At 35.6% G+C, this 22,602-nt stretch overlaps 1 protein-coding gene across 3 annotated transcripts in view; it reads left to right on the top strand.

Annotated features, from left to right (window-relative positions):
* The window catches only part of LOC149927819 (uncharacterized), a 79,182-nt gene that overhangs the window by 49,401 nt on the left and 7,179 nt on the right, over positions 1–22,602 (top strand). For all 3 annotated transcript variants that reach the window (XM_090158377.1, XM_090158376.1, XM_090158378.1), the window contains exons 3-4: positions 17,440–17,530; positions 19,445–19,749. In XM_090158377.1, the coding sequence (XP_090014503.1) occupies positions 17,440–17,530; positions 19,445–19,749 (396 nt within the window). The remainder of the gene's footprint in view (positions 1–17,439; positions 17,531–19,444; positions 19,750–22,602) is intronic.

Below are 22,602 nucleotides of genomic sequence, written 5' to 3'. Positions count from 1 at the left end.
TGTCCCCCAGCACGTATAATGTACAGTACAAATTTCAACTTTCTAGAAAACACAGTTTTTGAAAAACATCACTTTTTCGAGCAAAAAAAACCATATATATATAATTATTTCCAGAAGAGGAAAAACAGACATTTGAATAATTACCTCGATCACCCTGTCCATTAAGGTAATAATAGCCACGGAAAGTAGAAGTCCATTAACGAGAGCGCTAAAAATAACATCGTTTAATTACCACAATAACAGTTAATGTCAAACGAGTAAGAAATAATACCCCCGTAGTTCTAATGGCAGAAAACTAAAACCACAGTGAAATGGCACCTTTGGAAAATAAAGTAGCTCGTTCAAATTGTACAGTCCGTGCAGCCAATAATATTTTTATTTAAATTAACTAAATAGAACTATAAACATACTTCTATTAGATGAGGTCAAGGTCTAACTGAAAATAATATTTTTAATGAAATCGAACTTAATTTAATCAATAAGTGTAAATGGTTTGGTTCAAATCTAAATATAAGAAAATTAGGAAAAGTAGTTCTGGGCTGTGATCGATTTACGTTCGGTATGTAAAGACGCGAATTGATAATAACTGTATTGCAGTGTTATAAATAAACAAAAGGGTAAAACTTTCATATAAATTATACCAAAAATTAAATGAACAAAATCTCACTACCAATTTTTACAAAACTTGGTATCGCTCCATTATGTGGGAGGCGGTATTTCGTACAAACCATTAGTACTTTATTAGGTTGGCAGTACATTTTTTGTGCACCTAATTACAGAAATTTACGAAATACTATTAAATTTGCTATTGGCTAGATGGCTAGCCAGAAGGTCAATTTTTTGGTATATAGCTAAGATGACCTACCTCGATGATAGTAGGATGACTTAGGATGATAGTAGGACGACTGTAGGATGTCTGTAGGATGATAGTAGTATGACTGTAGGATGATATCAGGATGACTGTAGGATGCTAGTAGGATGGCTGCAGGATGATAGTAGTATGATTGTAGGATGATAGTAGGATGACTGAAGGATGATAGTAGGATGGCTGTAGGAGGATAGTAGTATGATTGTAGGATGATAGTAGGATAATAGTAGGGAAGTTGTAGGATTATAGTAGGATGACTGTAGGAAGATAGTAGGATGGCTGTACGAAGATTGGAGGGTGACTGTAGGAAGATTGGAGGATGACTGTAGAAAGATTGTATTATGACTGTAATAAGATTGTAGGTTGATTTGTAAGAAGATTGGAGGATGATTGTAGAAATATAATATAATGATTGTAGGAAGATTGTGGGTTGATTGTAGGAAGAATGTAGTATGATTCCAGTAGGTGGGGTGGCGGAGTGGTTAGCACTTTCACCTCGCAGCAAGAGGAGCCGGGCTCTATCCCAGCTTGTGGCACTGGGTGAAAGCCCGGAACAACTCCTTCGGCGTTGAGTTTGCAAGTTCTCTCCCCACTGGTTTAAGGGGTTTTCCCCCGAGCTCTTCGGTTTCCCCTTCCATAAAAACTTGTTGAGGTTAACGGTAATAGTTAGTGTAGGGAGCTGTTGGCTCGCGGGGCTTGCCACCACCGTCCTACGCATTGTAACTCGGCCACCCGTTTAAAGACATTATAAGTCGCTAGATGACTTGGGTCTAAGGTGGTGCCTCGGGTATTAGCCTAGCTTATTATTATGACTGTAGAGTGATTCTAAGATGATAGGATGACTGTAGGATGACTGTAGTGAGATGGGATAATGGCTGCAGAAACATGGGCCAAATTTATCTAAATTACTACCCAAAAGCACCACTAGGTGAAGGATGGCACGAAGTGAAATCTATAATCGCAATTTTAGTGCATATTAAAAAATAAGTTGTTTCAAACACGTAATTAATATTGTCTGAGACCTGTGTTTTAGTGTTACATAAATTACATTTGTTATCTCCATCCTTATAATACCAACTATTTGGATACTAGAAGTAAACTTTACTAGCTACCACTATCAAAGGCTAGAGGAACCTCAAATTTCTAAACATTCAATTTGACTTCTAGTATAAAAGAATTGCATAATGTGTTTAATTGGAAATGATCCGTGAAAAGCAGTCATTATTTATGATATCAGGAAACCCTTTCCGTCAGCTTTATTATTTCCCGGAACAAAAGAACAAAAATCCCATTAGGAAAACATTGGTTTCTTAGAATGTCGGATTAAAACAGCTTGACTTGCAAAGTTCAGGTGCGAAGTTAATCATTTCCCATTGTGTACACGAAGAACAATCGTTGCAAAGGCTTGGGCTCTTCGCTAAAACTAAGCAAAATTCCACTGCCAAAGTTACTTCCCAAAGAGATTTCATGGCCTAAAAAGCAATAGCGTGGTAAGTGAAAAATCCACGGTTTCATTAATCTCTATTGAAATGTAACCAAAATCTTTCCGATTTAATAAGGAAAAGTTCTATCTCTCGTCGTAAAAACTTTCTATTGTGCATTAAGTGAATAGACGAGACTATATTATATTTTCAGATAAAGTATTATGTGATATTTTAACTTAAAAAGCTAATAAGCATTTGACAAAAGATAAAATCCGTTCTCAGGGATACCGCTAGTAGAGTCTTTCCAGAGCAGTCTGAAACGTAGAAATTTTAAATTAACTGAAGAATATGTTTCTTTTTATACGGAATTTCTGATTAGTTACATTTTTGTTTATTTACATACAAATAGCATAATAGACGTTGTTGTAATTAATCAGTAAGTTTTTATTCCTATCCAGCCAAAACGTTTAAATTTTTATCATCTAGTATAAATAAAAATATTTACCCGCTTTTCTTCCTTTTAAGCAAATTGCAAATTGCTCTATTTCTAAAATTATTTGAAATTTATAATTCTACTAATGAACATCTATTGAAGAACTGAAATATACATATAAACCTACAGTTTACTTTTACATTTGTTGTGGAAATTGTGGTCTCAGTAGTCAGTTCGTTATTCAACAATTACCCGCGCAATATAATAGCTCTAGCGACAGTGATCGTGAAAACGAGTCTGATATTTCACTGCCGCAAATTAAAATGGTACGCGGAACAGAAACTAAGTGGTTTAAAATTAATACCTTTACTTCTTCGCCTGTTGCAAAATAATTTAATAAAACTGAAAGTAAATACAACCTAAGAATTTCCCACGAATTGAAACAAATGCGGAATCACAAATGGAGGGAGTTTCATTCGTTCAAATCACACCGAACTCGTTTGTGGTTAGTCAAAATTGTTGACGGGGATTGGCAAAGTGCATCTTGCACGTGCCATATTTTAATTAAACAATATTAATGTTAATATTTATTTGGAATTGCTATTTACCTAAAGTTTGTAACGGTACCAGATACTGCTAAAACTATCCCGAAAGGTGTTAAAAGGAAACGAGGTAAACCCCAAATGGCCCGTAAGGCATTAAAATCTTTAAAAATTAATAGCTGGTATTTTTTCAAACAACTGAGGTAAAATTAATCTGTGGCGCAATGTATTAATTTGCGGTATAAAAAATCCTTTTTTGCGACTAGTTCAAATTTTTTATCATTTGCAAATGGCTCTATCTCTAAAAATATTTCAAATTTATCAATTCCACTGAAAAATATAGCGCGTTGACTGCGTTGAAATAAGTAATTATAATGCATCGATATTGCAAGGCAATGCTACTCAAGTAATAGTTAGTGTAGGGAGCTGTTGGCTGGCGTGGCATGAAGGGCTTGCCACCACCCTCCTACGCATTGTAACCCGGCCACCTGAATTAATGGCTTCAAAAGTCACTTGATGACTTAGGCCCAAGGTGGTGCCTTGGGTATTAGCCTAGCTGATTATTATTAATATTAAGTGCTTGTGAAATTTTAAACATTGATTGCTTCTGATGTGAATGAGAGTCGTCTAGAAAGAAATGGACTCATAAATGTTTTATTGGTTTTAACGCAAATATAGGGTGTACGAACGAAGACGGGAAACGAGCCACTGGCTCCGTGAGGGACCTGATACATGGAATCTAGTTTGAGTATTATTTCAAACTTACAATACACGGTCTTATTGTGGGGAAGCACTGGACTATGGATATTCCTGTCGCTACTTTTTATTCTGGAATTAACTAAAGTAATCGATCTTTATAAGAACCATCGCCACATTCAATAGGCAGTAATACTGGGTATTTAAATTTCTTATTTTTACCACTTCCGCTAATGGGTATGATCTGTATCATTATATAAAATAAAAGATAATATACAGTAAAAATAGTGTTCAGAGATCAACCGATGAAACTATATCACCAAGTTTAAAGTGAAATACCTCGAAGCTCAATAGATGCCGCTGTCAGCGGTGCGTCCGATCTAGTGAATTAGTTCTGATCGGCGGAAATTGTACAAGCCTACGCTCACAAGGAGAGTACCCGAAGTGTATATTCCGAATTTGTTCAAAGTCGGGCGTGATGTAGACCTTTATGAGATATGAAATTTCCCAAAAGGAGATGTTGCACTACCAATTCGATATGCCATGGCAACCAAAAATGTTTTTGACCACTTAAAACAAAAAAATCTCCATTTAAAAAAGCATGGGACTTTCTCGGTTTAACAGGGTACTTACCTACTCAAATTTAAAAAAAAATTAAAATCACGAAACGGGTAATTTGGACCACAATTAGGTAAATTTCATCAAGTTTGGGTAAATTGGAACATATATGGGGTAAAATTGTAACAATTTTGAGGTAAAAAAAGGAAAAATGGTAAGTCAAATGAGTAGTGCAACGTCTCCTTTTGGAAAATTTCATACCTCTACATTACGCCTGACTTTGAACAAAATCGGCAATAAACACCTCTGGTACTCTCCTGGTAAGTGCCGCTACCAGTCTCAAACCATGGAAGAAGTAGAGAAGGAACGGCAGCCAGAATAGGAAAGCCGGTTCCGAAAATGTTGTTGTCTTCTCTCATTTCAACCCCCTTTGGGTTAGGGCACTCCGTCCTTAATGCGCATTATTCGACGCGTACCACGTCACGAGGCGGAGTCTAGTCAGCTGTAAACATTACAATATATCTTTCGTGTGTTTGTGTTGAGCTTCACAAGGCGCAAAGGCCTAATTAATTTACATTTTTTAAAAATAGTTTTAAGTTTAGCTATATATATAACCATTATAATTAAAAGTTAAATCAGCAATTTAATTTGCCCTAAACTACCTAAGGATGATAAAATACGCAGAGTCCATAGGTGGTTTCTTGGTTTCTTCTAACTTAACACATGAAAAAATATCCGTTAAAATTTTAAAAATAGTATTATAATACGCAGTAGATGACCAAACAAATAAGTTGTACCTTACTAAAGAGCATTGAATACGGACATTCAGACCAATAACATAAGGTAGGATGCGCGTGAGGGTTGCGCAAATGAAACTTGATGCCGGGTAAAAGTATGGGGGAATGAACATAAAGGGGAATTTCTAAAGGTTTTTTAACATGACGCCGCCGTTCCTACTTCTTCCATGCTCAAACTTAGAATTTTAAATAATCTAAAAACTGAAACATGTAAACTATTTTTACTTTTTTTACTACGAATCTTCCGTGAGCCTATCATTTCTTTTAAATTCTACATAAAGCTATCCTTAAAATATTTAAAAAAATTGTTTTATCTAAGAAATGAGTAATTATTTATTAAGTTCCTGCCCGACTTTGAACAAAATCGGCCATAAACACCTCGGGTACTCTCCTTGTTAGTGGTTTAATAAATGCCTTATAATTGCAATTTTCTTCTTTCATAGTTAACCAAGTCTTAAATATTTTTTACGTTAATTATATCAAATCATCTTTTTGATTGAACTAAAAGAACTTAAAATATGAAAATGTATACATCTTTATTATATTTTTCAACAGAGATTTTAGTTGCTTAAGTAGTTTGAAAATAACTAAATGTAATTGTTTTCGCCGGTTCAGCTGATAAATTGTTGAAGCTTCTAGTCGGGTGATAAAATTAAAATAATTTTCGCTGCGGCTGCGATTGGGGGCGATACTTTTCGGGCTCTTTTTGGGGCACCCGGCGGTGTTTTCTTTCGTCTCACCACTTCCTTTAAAAGGAATGTATCCTCTCCAGGAATTTCGGATAATTAATTACCAGGCAGGCAAGCAGCTATCCCAAATTGGTTTCTCTAGAAACATACCTTAGAGACGAACTAAAGACTAGTTTGTCAGGGGTGGAATTGTGAAAAATATTTTTTATATTAAGTCTAATGCTAGTTTTATCTCGTCATGTGTCCCACCTTACCAGAAAGTTTCACTTTTTGGTAAATTAATAGTAAACAAATAGGTGTTTTATGACTTTTTCGGCCTTCTAAAGCGCATTTGTTAGAAAAATGAACTGTTGTGTTCCACACCCAGGCCAGGGCCGTCACTTTGGGGGAATGGGGAGGCTCCCCCCAATAATTTTTTTGAGTGGGCAAAATAAGGTATACTTGCATTTTAAGCGACTTTTTTTTAAGAACCATTTTTTTATTCTCGTCATCTTTAACATTGCTTACACTGAAAGACTTATTAGTTGCTTTGTACACCTCAAACTGCATCTCAAGAGTTATGAATTGCTTACATTTATTCGTTAATTCATTTAAGGTGTCTTCCTTATTTTTTTCTAGGGTCGTAACCTGGTCCTTAAGCTCATTATCATCCTTTTGCTTGTTAATTAATGAGTACTGGTTGTTTACTACATACGAATGTTTTTAGTGGCTGGTGGTAAACTCATTCTCCATGTTCACTTATGGTAGTAATGTACTTTCCTCGTTGTTAATAACAACATTTGCTCCTTGCGACAATGTTTCTTCCGGATAAAGAACCAAATAGTTATCATCTAGCCATTCTGTAAATAAAAACAAGGTAAAGATGTTATAAATTAAAATGAATTTGTAACTTAATTTACAACCTTTGAAAGGCTTTAAAATAACATGTTCAAATGTTTTCCATGGAAAGTATCGAGGAAGAAAATCATTGTAAAGTTTGATTACAGCTGGAATGAAATGGTATCCACAAATTTTACTAGTTGGTGAAGAAATCTAGTTTGTAAATTTACTTTTGAAATCACGAGGAACTGATTGAATCAGACTAATCCATTCCCCTGTAAACAGCACATAATTTAGTTTATTTTCCTTTAAACGGACCTCACCAACGTATTTAAAAGCTTGACGGTAAGCGACTAAAACTCAAATGCTATAGAGAACTTTCATTTTATTTTCAAACTTATGCTCTTATTTTCTGACTAATTTCCTTTTCACGTCGAAATACTACACTAATTCCTTGGACTCTAAAGGTTTCACACTTGGCGAAAAGTCACCGTTAGTCGTCAATTGAGCGTTAAGGTAATTGTACGCGCATCGATTACAAGCGCGATTTCGTCACATTTTCGGCCGAGTGTGAAAGCAACTTCTAAAGTCGAAGAGGCAATGGATTTTGTGCAAGTTTGATGGATGAGATTTTGACAAACTTTTCTAACCTAAGGATAGAAGCTGGCTTTCATTATTCAAACCACTTTTTTTTTCAGTTTGGGAAAATCTATTATAGGTTTTTTTCTCCTGCAATTACGATCCGACGGAGGTCATAAACTTCGCAAACTTTCAACGGGTCATATTTTCTTTAAAGGGGGAATGACAAGGTTTTCCAAATATCAATTAATTTGCGTTTCAAAAGCTAAACAAATAGCCATAATAATATAAAATCACTATAATTTAACTACTAAACGCTTTATAATAGTTATTTCATTTTCAGAAATTTTTTACTTTAACATGAATAGACAGGTTAAAACCACCTTCTGGAAAACTTGTAGGGGGGATTTGTAGGAGTGTAGATTGTAGAGAATATAGCTACGTCTACACTCAGCTACTAGTTTACCCTACACGTTTTTGAGCGATGGCTTAACCTGATACAGGAATCCATACCTCTACTAGGAATGCTTATCGCGGCAGATTTTCGTCTCGATGTGGCTGACGGTTTTTTTGACGTCACTATGTTAACTTAACAAATAACAACGTGAAAGGGGAGTGCACGCAGATGGAATTGTTTCTCTCGTAGGCGGGGCCAAAGCCGTCAGAGTGATCTTACCATACGCGATTAGCATTCCAAGTAGAGGTATGGATTCCTGCCTGATAATATCTTCGGTATCCTAACAAATAAATTAAAAAAAAAAAACAATACTGACGGGTGAACTGGCACGAGCTACTTCCTGCGGCGACCGAGCAGCCATGCTTACAAACGCTATACGTTGTTCACCAAATTTTCGGAAGAGGACGAAGCTGTCGCTTGTAAGTCAAGCTTTAAGAATTCATTAAAAACCAACGTTTAATTTTTAACCGTGTTTAGTTTTCCATCGTCTATAGGATCATGTAACTGGTTAAAAAACCTATTGTACAATTATTGAGAAATCAAAAGTAATTGTTTCCATAAGAAATAAAGGAAATTAGGGAAATCCCGATACATATCAGGCATCTCAAAAACCCCATAGTTATATTAGAAATTTCAGGAAATCCAAAAAAATATAAATAAACACCTGAAAATCTACAGGAAATTTGTAATCTAGGAAAATCCGCAGACATTTTCAAATAAGATGAAATATTTCTCAATTTCTGAGAAATATCGTTAATATAAAAAATGCCAGTAATATTTTGAATATCGGTAAAGGAAATATCGTAAATATGGTAAAATATTGGAAATTTTGAGAGATATAAAAATATTGAGAAATACTTGAAGAAATCTCAGTTAAATTGAGAAATATCGATTTTTTATAAATATAGGAAATCTTGATAAATATTGCAAGAAATCTCAGAAATATGGATAAATATTGGAATTTTTAGAAATATTGGAAGAAATCTGAGGAATAATTAGAAACATTGGTAGAAATCTCAAGAATAATGAGAACCATCGGAAGAAATCTCAGGGAAATTGGGAAATATCGGAAATTCTGTAAAGAATCTCAGGAATATTGAGAAATATTGGAATTTGAGAAATACTGGAATAAAAATCAGGAAATATCAGAAAAACCAAAAAAATACAGAATTACAATGAAAATATGAAATATGTTTGAAAAATCAGAAATTCGACGTAAATTTTTCCTTCAGGTTAAACCTTGTCGCTTCCCCATGAAGAGCATTGGTCATTGACGTGTTTTATAAATTTCCCTTTATTTCGCTATGATCATAATATTTCCATTACGACGAAATCGTACTTACCGCAATGTTGCTTGAAGCGAGCGATTTGAAATATTTCGGCGTAGCTAATGGTGGTCGCCCTGTCCCCCTAAAAATAAACAGGGCACCGTCGAGAATCGTTTCGGAAACATCATCAATCCGGATTTTCAACGCTGCTTGCTTTCCACGTAATTCAGGGGCCTGCCAATTCTTCCCGAAACTGCGACAACGCCGACGGAGCTCTCCAATTACGCGCGAATAAGAACAAATAGTTCACGAATGCGACCGACATAAATTGGGCTGAAACGAAACATTATTCTAGGGAAAAACCGGTGGCCAATATATTGGCTGTCTATTAGAATTCAAATTAGATATGGCTTGAGGTTCTACAGTAAAGTCTGAATGTATTTTTAGTTAGAGGTAAGGACTTTGTTCAGACGATGTCTAGCATTGCTTTTAATCTCTCTCATCCTCGAATTAAATCACCTCTTCCGACTCCATTGAAGCGCCTAGGTAATACGGATAAGATGCTCCCTGATCGTCTCAAAAATATTCATTTTCCCATAGTACCATAGCGTTTTGAGAGAAACAGATGACCATGGTTTTAGAGAGACCTTTGACCAATTCGGTTGGGGGCCCTCTATTGAAATATATTTCTCCATAACTGTATAAAGAAACCCACACTTAAGAACCAAAAAAAAATAGAATGTTGTCACGTAATTATGAAATTTCATTGAAAGGTGAATCTAAAACCGAGTGCTCTCTTCATTCTTTTTAGACAACGAATTCATTGGAAAAATTACACTTTTCTAGATACTAACGGCTCAGTTTTAACGATTATGCATTTTTTTTATTAAATTGGTATAAAAGGTAACTTGAAGTTAGATATTTATGTTATTTTCCCGATTGGACTTTACTTAATTTATACGTGAACGCAACTTAATCAGGAACACCATTCCAACCGAGATAAAAATCTACAATTTATACACGAAAAAACTACATACTAACGAATTTAGTGAGTTAATTACCAAATTTGTGAAGCTGACCAAAATTCCCACCTAGTTAGTTATTTACGATTTATACACAAAAATTCTATCTGTTTGCCAATTAAGTCATTTATTCAAAAAATATATACGTACAGCTAGTTATGAATCTACTATTTGTACACGAAAAAACTGCTACTTATCACCAAGTATTGGAACACTTCATTGAAAAAGTGTTTTTAATACCAACTTTACACGTTGAAACAACGTATTAATCTTTCTCAACATGGAATATAATCCTCGATATAATCGATAAATACTAAATATCAATCTACCTGAAAAGTAAATACATTCTTGCTTGAGCTAATTGACATTTGTTAAAATTTAATTTAATGTAGGTTTGAATTTCGCGCAGAAACGTGCACACCATTGTTGAATACTAACTTCAACATTTTAGGTCACCTAGCATTAAATTTGGAAATTTGAAACCATGTTTCTGAAATCATCCTACCGGTTTTCTATGAAAATGGTAATAGTGAGAAAAGGTTGGGTCGCGTGGGATATAGAGCTTGCCACCACCCTCCTACAAACCACGCTGTCATTCGAAATTATGGCATTTAAAGTCGCTAGCTGACTTCGGATTAATTTTATGATTACACACTTCAATCGATGATTTTGGAACTTATTTTAAATGCTGATCATTTATAAGCATGTTATAAACTTAAAATGAGCAAATTTGTAAATCGGCTCACAAAAGGTAAGAACGTTTACCATTAGGGCAGTTAGGATTGTGAAAAGTAAGATGTCACATTAAAAACCCAAAAATTTAAAATTGGACAGCTCATTATATCGGCTTTAATCTCCGAATCCATAACTTAAAAACTAAACTTCAGCTCGAGGGGTTGATCACTACGCGTAATCGGTATACAAGCCTGTAGTTAAGACTGTACCAAAAAGAGTAGGCGTACTCTGTACTACCAAAGGCTGAACTCTCTGTACTCGGTGTAGATAATTTACAGAAGTGGTTAGCTCCTCGCTTCCGTTACTAAGAACCAGAAAGTAGTGTATTCCTTGATAGCAATAAAAAAACAATACGTCAACGGCACTTTTCAAGTCGAGTAATAAATGACTGGAACGCTCTTCCACAAGAGATTTTGAAATCTCCTTCTAAAGTCCCATTCCGAAAGGCGCTCTCATTGTGGATTCAAGATTCACTTTCCCAATGTGATAGTCAATGTTCTCTCCCTCATTTAGCTTAAAATTAAAAATTTCCTGTGATCACCAAGTATATCATCCTTGTCTGATCACATATAAGCCTACTGTGGCTTTGTGATCTTGTAATTAGTATGATAAATAAATAAATAAATAAATAATTAAATAAATTTAACCGGTAATTGCCTGCATAAGTTACTAGTTGAATTAGGCCTGTGTGGTTCCTTGGGTATCAACTTAGCGGATTAGCTGATTAAGTACCAGTGAAAACGCGCTTCGATCTCAAAACGCAAAATAATTAAAAGTTAATTTTGTGTTTCAATTTAATAATTTAGCCTTTTTGCCCCGAAGGTAGCGTCAATTTTCTTAATGGAAAGACTTTGATTTTCAGTAGGCCTTAGTCTCAAGTACAAATTAGTTGGTGAAGATGATTCCTCGACTCGCAATGGAATGTTAACTTCACAATCAGGGCCATTAATAGCATTGTAGTGTTGTAAGTCGGAAAATTTTCCGGAAAAAAGGCCATGATTAGTCTAATATATTGCTTGCAAATTTAAATAAAGTGGAATTTTCGCCTAATTTTTCGAATCTAAAGTAAAAGTTATTTCTTAATTCTATTAAATTTAAATTTAATTTTTCACGTACTTTTCAAACTCGGCTTCAGTTTTTTGTTCGCTAGATCATTAGTGTCCTCTAAATCGGCTAACTTCGACACCTTAGGCAAGTAGCTTAGATATCTAGATGTACTGGCAATCGAAGGCGTTCTACTTGTGCTAGACACTACGACGTTAGTTGTTTTGAAATTGTCGTACTCCTCGATTTATAACTCTTTTGCGGTGACATAAGCTTGGTTTCTGAAACTCGATGTTTCAAATTTAAATTTACGATATATAAAAATTTAATGTTTTCGCTTCTCTTACAATTCGCCAAAATTCATTCTTAATTTGGATTCAGCATGCAGGCTACGTAATGAAAGACGTCAACCCAACAAACTCTCGCTTGGCATTTGAGATTTTTCATTTCTTTGGAATCCAAATCATTTTCTTTAATTTGATCTTTTATTTTGTGCCATCATGGTGCCACTTCGTTAATAATTGGCACTTTTTCTTGACTTAAGGCGTAAGTCGCATCCTTAAGCAGTTTTAGGAATTCCACAAACGTTTCGAGGGTGTCGTCGTCAATTGCGGCTAATTTTTGTAGCTGGTTACTTTGCAGTAAATTTTTCATTACTTACTTTTCAGATTTTAGATACGACTCTAACATCAATAGTTGACTGTTCCATCGTGTATCCACATCTAGTTTTTAAGTATGTTCCAATTTCGAATTAAGGTCGGATATTGTGAAATATGCTACAATTGTTTTTTACATTTTGTAAGGTTTGATTAATGTTTGGACCCTTTTTTTTAAGAACAAAAACTTTCTTATTAGGCTGAGATTGTCCTTCATGTACTATTTTCCAAATCTGTATTATTGAGTATCCACTTAATCATGAGGTTCGATTTATGGCATTGGCAATTAAGTTGGTTTTTCAAAGGAAATATTTTTCTCATGTTTGATACAACATCTGTTACGGGCCACGAGGAATTTATGACCTCATGTGTCCGATCATCGAAATATATCTTTAAAATCTCAGTTAGCTGAATTCTGATGTTATCCGTTGTCATCTTTTAAAAATTGAATTCATCTACCGCCAGCATTTGGCATATTAAATTTAAATCGCAATCGATGTAATGAATGCAAATGGAAATAAAGCTACGTTGTTTAAACTTGTCGGACCACATGTCTGTTGTAAATGGTAAATGATGTTTTTTTTTTAAGGTTGTTCGATGGAACAATAATTAACCCGCGTCTTGGTGACCATACGCTGCACCAAAGTCTATTAAAGATTGGCTAATATGACGAAATAAGGGGTCTCAGAGGAGGAAGATCTTTTGCCGGGCAATAGTTATATTCCTGTTTTACGATCGTATTTGTTCCTACGGTACATTCTTTAAATAATAACGTGACCGTGTTGGTTGGTTAAAACCGGGATTTCTATACTTGTGCTCCCCCCTTTTTTTCACTTGGTAAAAAATTGTTGTTTGGCATTTTACACACTAACAGTAAGCGAATGGTTCCTCTTTCTGGACGACTTTTACAATGTTGAAAGTAGTCCTACTGGGTAATTTGTTTTCTCGAAGTTCAACTCGAGAACTAATCTGTTAAATTGACAATTCAATAACGTTTTTTGTGAATGGTTCGAAAAAAAATAGAAATGAATATAGAGTAAACGAACTTAATATTAAATTTTAAATAAAGGCCTAGCCCCATTGACCGAGAGTTGACGTACTGAAAAAACCTTTACTATCTAACAGCGAAGCAAAGCGCGACTGGGTTAATGGCTCTACTCTGTGATAAAGCGACCCAGGTATTTGAATAATTATTTCTACATCAGTCTATCAGAAAATTACCGAGGCAAACCTTTTTAGCTAATATGTAGTGTAGGCACACCATTAAGATGTAAAAACTTTCACCATCCTGGCGATGCTGTGCAGCACGTGCATGTTCTGATTAAATAGTGAACAAAAGAGACGATATTTATTTTCTTATTATAATATAAACGTGCTCAGTAAAATTTCAAATGCAGGATTTTACGCAAACAGAAAAACCCTAGGAAAAATGGTAATTAGCCGAGTTTCTAAAAAAATAGTACCATTAAACAATTAAAAATTAAATTTAACCAAACATACCTTGTTTGCTACGGTCTGTAATGTCGTCAATCATTTCTATGTCTGAGTGAGTGTTTTTATCCTTTATTGTATCATCCATGTTTGCGTTGCATCAATACACGATTAGAACGAACAATCAATAGATTCAATACACTCTTAATGCCGAGTCGACTAGAATGAAAACTAAAATTTGAAGCCTGAATTTCAAATACCGTTGCGAACTGTGAACTTCCAAGTTTGCCACGCTAATGCTTGTGAGTCAGAGACGGCACGATTTATCACTTACAATGACTAATACTTGTGCAGCATTGTTTAAAGCTTATGTCAGTAGATGGCGCTCGGAGCTCTTTGAGAAACTGTTAAAATTAGTGAACGTGCCCAGAGTATGATTAACACTTGATAACGATTCGCATTTTATATGTAGGCCCTTGCTGTTGAGAATAAAATAGAAACTTAAAGGACCGATCACTAATATATAAAAAGGCCGATCCGACCTGGTCAGATTTATGTAAAAAGCCCGACCCGACCCGGTCAGATTTATGTAAAAAGCCCGACCCGACCCGGTCAGTTTTATGTAAAAAGCCTGACCCGACCCATTCAGATATATGTAAAAAGCCCGACCCGACCCGGTCAGTTTTATGTAAACAGCTCGACCCGATCCGGCCCATTTAAAAAAAAAGCCCAAAAAAAAATTATAAAAATAAACACGACCCGACCCGACGGAATCGGTTAAGCCCGCCTTTAGCGAGCCCAAGAGTCATCTCTAACAAGGGCCTTATCATAATACAGGTGGTAATGATAGAGCCGACAATTGCTTTAAGTATATTTTAGAAGTTTACCATTCTTTAGCTATATATAATCTTGCTTGTACTAATTTCAAAGGTTTCACGGCCTATTTTGCGACCTCCGGCGGTCCCCAAAGCAAATCTTGCACAACTTTACAAATTGAAATTTTTAGTATGTTAGATTTAATAAATGGAAAAGGGTCTCAAAATCCTTACAGGCCACCCTCGAAAAATAGCGTTCTCACGTAAATGGCCTACTTTCCCAAAACATTTTGTCATCAACACTGCCAGAATTTACAATAGGTTAAGTCTAGGAATATATACCTAGCGCCATAGGGATTGTAGACCATTGGACCGAAATCCCATTCGTCCGAATGTACCATTCAACCGAATTCCAACCGAACCGAAAACCGCGTTTTGCGCGGTTTTCATTCAATATACCGTTAATGATACATATTTATATATCGTAGGTTACGTGACGATAGTATATCTAATTTGGACTAAACTATGTCTTAAATATTTATTATTTCGTACCGACGTGTATTTTTAGACCTTTTTCTCTTGAAATTTGATATTTTCCGGGTTTAATTTTGGAAAATAACCTTGATACGACCGGACGTTAAATAGTTGCCTACCATATCTAACCTAACCCAACCCAACCCAACCTGAACTAACCTAACCTAACCTAGCCCAACCTGAACTAACCTAACCTAACCTAACCTAACCTAACCTAGCCCAACCTGAACTAACCTAACCTAACCTAACCCAACCCAACCTACCCTAACCTAGCCTAACCTAACCCAACCCAACCCAACATGAACTAACCTAACCTAACCTAACCCAACCTGAACTAACCTACCCGAAGTGAAAACGAACCAGATTTAAATTTCCCATTCAACTGAATCCCGCCATGTTGGGCTATAAACGAAAATACTTTTCGGTTCAATGGGATTCGGTCAAACGGGATTCGGTCCAATAGTATACAACCGACATAGGCATTGCGATAAACTTAGTATATTGAAATAAATTTAGTTTTTTTTATAGGCTTATAATAGCAATAAATAGCCAAACAAATATTTATCTAGTGGTCTTGGCGAAATGCGACACGCAGTGGGCGTTGGTCACTGCTGCAATTTGATAAAAAGCATCAGAATCAGCTGGCAATGAGCACAAGTTTGTCGGGACTCTAGATGGCGGCTTGTCTTGGCATTGATTGCGGCGGAAGTGTTACAACCCGTGACTAATTACCCGAAGCTAATGGCGTTTACGAGGTCAAGCCTCTCATGACCTTTTTCTTTCGCTTAGAAACAATTAAGAGTAAACGACGTAGCGGCGACTCGGAGACCCGCTGCAGCTGTTCTCATGCGGTGCTAAAAGAATTTCTGCGCTTTTGACAGGGATGATCTTACGCTTAATTTAAGCTACGGCGTTAAGGGGTATAAGCGCTATAAATCGGATTTCTAGTTCAAGTAGACCGTCCCAGATTTAATATTTTCACCCGAGATCTATAATTATGTACGCTTGTGTTAAAAATAAATTTTGTTATTTTAACTTGCTTTACTAAGTATAAATAAAGTCATAAGTCATGGCTAGTTTAGCGCGTATTTATCTCCATTTGTTTTTTAAAGTCGTTATAAATAGTAGTTGATTCCGGAAAAGGTCGGTGGTCACATGATTTGGTTACTTTTTGTCGTATGGTTAAAATATTTGAGCACGCGCTTCTTTTTTCTTTTTCATCTTATCCAAGGTAAGCTTAGTTAACATAGACCCGAATGAGGAAATGTTCATTATTTCTGTAAAAAATGTACAGAAGTTTGAAAAAATAATTAGAAATATTCGGTTACTAGGGTTTGCGAAGTCAAGAATTTTGGACTCGAACTTTAATCTGAGCTATTTGAGGTGACTTTTTACTCTGCGCAAATCCAAAGATAATTGACGGTAAGAGTGATTAAGTGCTAGGGTCTTGCATAATTTAGTACGGGTTGCGGGTAATTGTTAGTAGAAATCTGACATTTATAAGTTGGTATAAAATTTTGTAAAGAATAACTAAAAAATAACAATTATTTTGAATAAAACTATCTTTAGGGAAATTTACAATTCATATTGACCTGTACATTCAATTATTTTCCAAACTTTTTGCCACCTGGAATTTTTTATTTGGGAACATTTTGCGTAACAAATCTTCAAAAGAAGAAAATAAACGAAAATAAATATATCTAATAAAAATCGTACTAATGAAAAGACAATTTAAATAACATTTACGCTCTCGACAATTTCGCGACATTTTTAATTAAATAAAAATAATATTTATACGACGAATAGATGATAGATTTAATGACGTAACTAAATTCCGAAAATGTTAGGTCTTGGGTAAAGTGCTTAGATTGAAGCATATTATATCCATTAAATTGGTTTTCGTGCTGTCTGCTTTCATCAGAGTGCTGATGAAGTCGAAACTGCAAGGATGACGTAGAGGATGCTAATAAAATTATAGTTTCGTCTTTGGTCTAACTTTGTTGTTAAGTCATTTCGTTGAAAGCCATTCAAACAATTGTGTTTTCCTAAATTTGTATGCGTTTTGTTTTTAGATGTAAACATGGTCTCGGAGCCGAAGCCACACCAGCTTTCACGGAAGCGACATCAAGGAAGTTCAAGGGTCACCATCGGATCGCCAGAAGCGTGAGTACTGCAAACAATAGAATTCATCATTTCCCTATATAAAAGGAACACAGGACTTGATATAGTCACTCTTTCAACTTCAATTGGATTATTTTATACCGTTCTTCTTTGTTACAATTTTTCGTACAATATTGCTTTAACTTAACACAAATCCTAACGTTGCAAATTAGTGCTACAAATATTATTACTGATTAATTATTAATACATTTCTTGGCAGTTTAGTTTTTGTAAGATAAAGATAATTCACATTACATTTCATGGCGTTTTGAAATTTTTAATGATGAGCTCCAATTAGGGCGTAGCCGGTCTATCGTTGGAAATTCTGGCTATTTTAATTCCATTTTAATTTGCCTTTGACTCGAAAATCTATTTGGTCCCAGTTTGGTGTTTTAATTTTATCCTCGAAGACCTATTGGACCGAGTATTTCGTAAGTTTTATCATTACTATAAATTTGTTACGGTTTAGCTTTTTTGCCCCCTTTTTACTACGGACTTTTCTACGCTTTTTTGTAAGACCTTATCTTTAATTTATTACAATTTAATATATAATTTGGAAAAATAGCATTACATAGAGTTGTTTTTTCTATTTTAATGAAAATATTTTTTAATTTAGTTGATTTAAAAGTTTATTTATAGCAGCTGCCAATACGTAGTGGCGTGGACACGGGAGGGGTTTCCTTGTCAAATCCCGATCCTCCACCCCACTTTTCAACCTTTACTGCTTACGTGCAATTGAGTAAAATAACATCTATTCTGGCCAAGATTCAAATAATCGACTTCTAACGCTGTCATTGCCATAGTCCGTTTGCTGGACAATTAGTTCACACGCCAGTTTCATTTTTCGCGTTAGGGTACGAAATCTATTTGAATCAATTACGCATTATGTCTAAAATCAATGTTTTAAAAATCAGAACAAACCAGCTCCATAGGAAAATAATTTGTAATGGTCAATTGTCACGGAATTTTGCCAGAATAGCTTCTGCCAGCCATTTGTTTTTGGCAATTGAAGCAGAAATGGTAGAACTTTATTCCTTCGTTCATTAACTTCTGTTATAAGGCAATGTAGACTCTCTCAAAATATATAGTTATCGGCTCGCGTGTGTTAACTTCTTATTATGCCTCTGGCAAAAGTTAACTCATGAAGTCTCCGAATTTTCGATAAAAAATTGGTTAAAATACCATCAGCCCTTGAAAACATGGTTTAGGAGTTGTCTCTACGGGCTACATACGCAAATTATGACGTGAAGGAAGCTAATAAATCTAATGAGTGTATTGAATGATTAGACAAACTAACAAGGAGACATCTCGAAGTGTAACCCAAAGATTTTGTTCAAACTTGGGGGATTGGTAGACCTTCATGTATAATGAAAAATCCTAAGGGAATTTATTTCCATTTGTTGTTCTCAAAAACCTTTTTGGTTGCCATGGCAAAACGGTTGCCCATTGAATAAATTCCCTTTAGGATTTTTCAAGTTACATAAAGGTATACCAATCCCCCAAGTTTGAACAAAATCAGTGGATTACACTTCGGGATGTCTCCTTGTAAGTGCTCTTTGTCACCGTCATACTAAGCAAGTGATAATACGTTTTTAAGTTGCGTATTTTTCTCACGAGGGGTGGATTTCACTTTAATATTACTTAAATTCAACATCCCTTTCCCCATAGCTATCAATAATTATTTAGAGTTACCGCCAGACCTATGAAACATAGTTATAGACTTAACTATTGTTAAACTATAACTTTTGTTAGATAACGTTTGATTCATGTAGAATGAAATGGAACAATACTTTAGTTGGGAAATTAAAATTGAAGTAAAAGCTCCAAATAAAAGAACATATTTAAACTCTATTCAGAAGCATCAATTTTGGCCACCTAACTTACGTCGTTAAGTCAGTATATTAATTTTTGTTCTAGAGTGTCGTATAGTTTCCGCACAACGGCGAACACGACGCCACCTGTGAAGCGGCTAAGGAACGATTTGCTAAGTCTGGCGCCTACCGCGGTGTATATCCACAACGGAAATTCAGGCATTCCCACATCCAACACCGCAGCTGGCGCCACAGTCGGCGGACCAACCAGTTCCCTCATCGGAACGACAACGCCGCCAGGTGGCCTCCTCGCACCCGGAAGGCCACACAGCAGGTCGGGAAAAGTATCGCAACCTCCTACTTCTCCTCTTTCTTCAGCGCCAAATATGACCCTGTCGGGCATCTTTTGCAGTAGGTTCTTACCAGTTGCCTTTTTGTTTTTAAATTTTTATTTTTGAAACGATTTCGTCAATATTCATTTTGGTTTTTTTAGATAATTTTTTTTTTACTTTTTATTTTTGTTTATATATTTTTAGACATTCCAGTTTGAGAATGCCATGTTAGAGGTAGTGCTTCATGTTTTGTAGTGTACCGTGCTGACATTTATTTTTGCAAATCCTTTTTAGTAGACGCTATCCGTTGTGTCATATAACAAAGAGGGCTATATTTTATATAAGAATCTATTTTTTAAATCCATAATGGTGCAATGGCGACAAACATTAATTTAATACGAATATAAATAAGAAGGTTTTTTTATTCTACATGTAAAACATTATTATTATGTACAGGATGATCTAATATGCTCTGACAGGTAGTTTGTCTCAAAAGCTGCTTAATCTAAAATTTGGAATTTTCTCAGTTTCCAATTTTTGTTTTTACCGGTAGGTGGTAGTCTAAACATTTCAAAGAGCAAGTTGGAAAAGTACAAAAAATGCCTATTTTTCAATAAGATATGAGGGTATGAATAAAAACCAATTTGCTACTAGGGAGCTACAGCATTTTCCCAATCCTCTTTCAAAACCATTCATTCTTTTGTATAAATCATTTATTAATTGAAAAAACTTCAAAATTTAAAAGTACGGCTCAATGATACTCCCGTTTGTTGCGATAGGGATCTCATCACGATAAAGCATGTCTCTTAAAGGTATAATAAGAAGCCTATATAATCTATATTTTATCAATTCCTACTCCTAAAAGAAGTGCAAAAATGATACTCACGTTGAAAACAAGCCTTGGCCATAGCGCGGACCCTGTCCCTGTATTTCTCAAATTTCCCGGCAACGCGAGGACGGCCAATGGGAAGAGATTTTGGCGCAACGCTACTTCTGGCAATGGGTGAGCGTGCTTTATCCTCGTTTCCGGAAAAGACGGGAGCCATCCTAAAAGCCGCAGCAGCAGACTTGGAAATAACTAATTTTTTTACGCCATTTCTGAAACGCTGGCGTTAAATTTAACGTTTTAGGGTTGGTGTTAACTAGCGCGAAATCAACGCAAAAGTTTTGTATTAGGCCTAACGAGGATTTCAAAAGTTGACGCTCAACGTCGTGGAGGTTTTGCCCAAGTGAAAACCAGCCTTTAAAGTCAATAAATGTTTAAGTTAGTAATCTAACCATTTTTTAATATCCCTCCCTATTTTTGAAAGTTTTCCCCTATTTCACCCCCTCCGGGGCCAGTGGCCCTCAATAAAAAAAACTCAAGTGGGCAAGGAGCCCATAGGGCACCCGTTAAAAATATCACTATTTCCAAGTCTGCGATGCAGCTCGCTAAGCCTAGCTCTTCTGTTTTGATGTTTTTTAGGTTATTAAATTGTACCTTGAACTTATCTCCATTATCGCTTTAATGATCGCGTGATCATGCCGGGAATCCCGGGACAACCAAGCAAAAGGCTTCAATCACTTTACCTTGAATTTTCGAGACTCTCCACCGGTGTCTAGTATACGCAGACTTTGGTAAAACCCTCCAGGGACGAGCGTTGTTAGGTCTTTGGAACGTGGGAGCCAAAAAACAATATCGTTCATCTCAATTCATCACCGAGGAAACTCACCGTCAAGCTATTCCACAACAAGTCGAGTTTTTTGTGGTTGCGAACCATCATGTTGGAACCATAGCCGTCTGAAATTGGTCAAAGGAATACACTCTTTTTCGCGGTATTTTACAGGGCGCGTCCACTTTTGATGTTCCCCTTTCAGCCCCATCCTCAATTACGGAAACCCAAAGAGTGGATGCTAGACTCCACGCTCAGGGCAGAGGCAATGGCCGACGAGCGGGAGGCAAGTAAGAGGGGTAAAATAAAGGCGCGAAAAAGAGTGTATATCACCGTGAAATGTTTGGAGTTGGTGGTGGTGGTGGTGAAGGGTTTTCAAGGCTTAGTTCGTTGACAAACCCAAATCGTCGTTTGCTCTTCTAATATTTTATTTAGGGTATGGATAAATATTCTTGAAAAATAAACCTTTTCAACCAAATTAACTTTAAATTTAAGTTTTCGGGTATGCTCTACAACTTTCTCTTTGAAACCCTTTTGTTAATCAACAACCGGTAAAAAAATAATAATATTTCAAAACCACGAAATTTTGTTTAAGGTATTTAACTAAAATTGAAAACACTCTCCTTGTTTGCATGCCAACAGATGACAATGAAATGATGATTGTTTCGAAACTGTTCGATAATTTTGTTTTATTTGAAATATAAATTTATTCATGCAAACAATGTTTTTAATTTTGCTTTAATATCATAAGCATGCAGCTCCACACGATTTGCTTACTAAATATTCCTCGAAAATTAAAGGCTAAACCGTCTTTTGGGAATATGCTCTCAATTTTTATGGAACCAATGGAATCTGATTTGATATTTTCAAAGGGAGGAGCTAACATTTAGATCACGAGGGGATTGTTAGCAGCGCTTAAGACTTCTTAACATAGTCATTGTTCTTAAGCATAAATAAATACATTCTTGATATAACGTTGATTAAAATTTAAAAAGCGATGTTCTTGGGAGACTAGACCAGTTAATAAAAGTAGGATGAACCGTGTTTGGGCCAAAATTAAGCTTCTAGGGAAGCTTAAAGTAAAACTGGCAATAGGTTCTTGAAATCATTTCTTAAAAAGATGTGCCTACAAATATTAATAAGTTTATAAATATTTTTAACGTAAGTGTGTCGGTTCCCTATCTCCTCATGTTAATTTTTTAATGAGAGTAATTTCTAAAATGGCCATCCAATTTTGTTGAACTTAAGAAAAAGTCATTCGGGCTAAAACGTGCTCTTTG

The sequence above is a fragment of the Leiobunum rupestre genome, chromosome 9, assembly GCF_980474605.1.
Source record: "Leiobunum rupestre chromosome 9, qqLeiRupe1.1.hap1, whole genome shotgun sequence".
In the NCBI taxonomy this organism is placed as follows: domain Eukaryota; kingdom Metazoa; phylum Arthropoda; class Arachnida; order Opiliones; family Sclerosomatidae; genus Leiobunum; species Leiobunum rupestre.
This window is presented reverse-complemented; position numbering and strand designations above follow the sequence as displayed.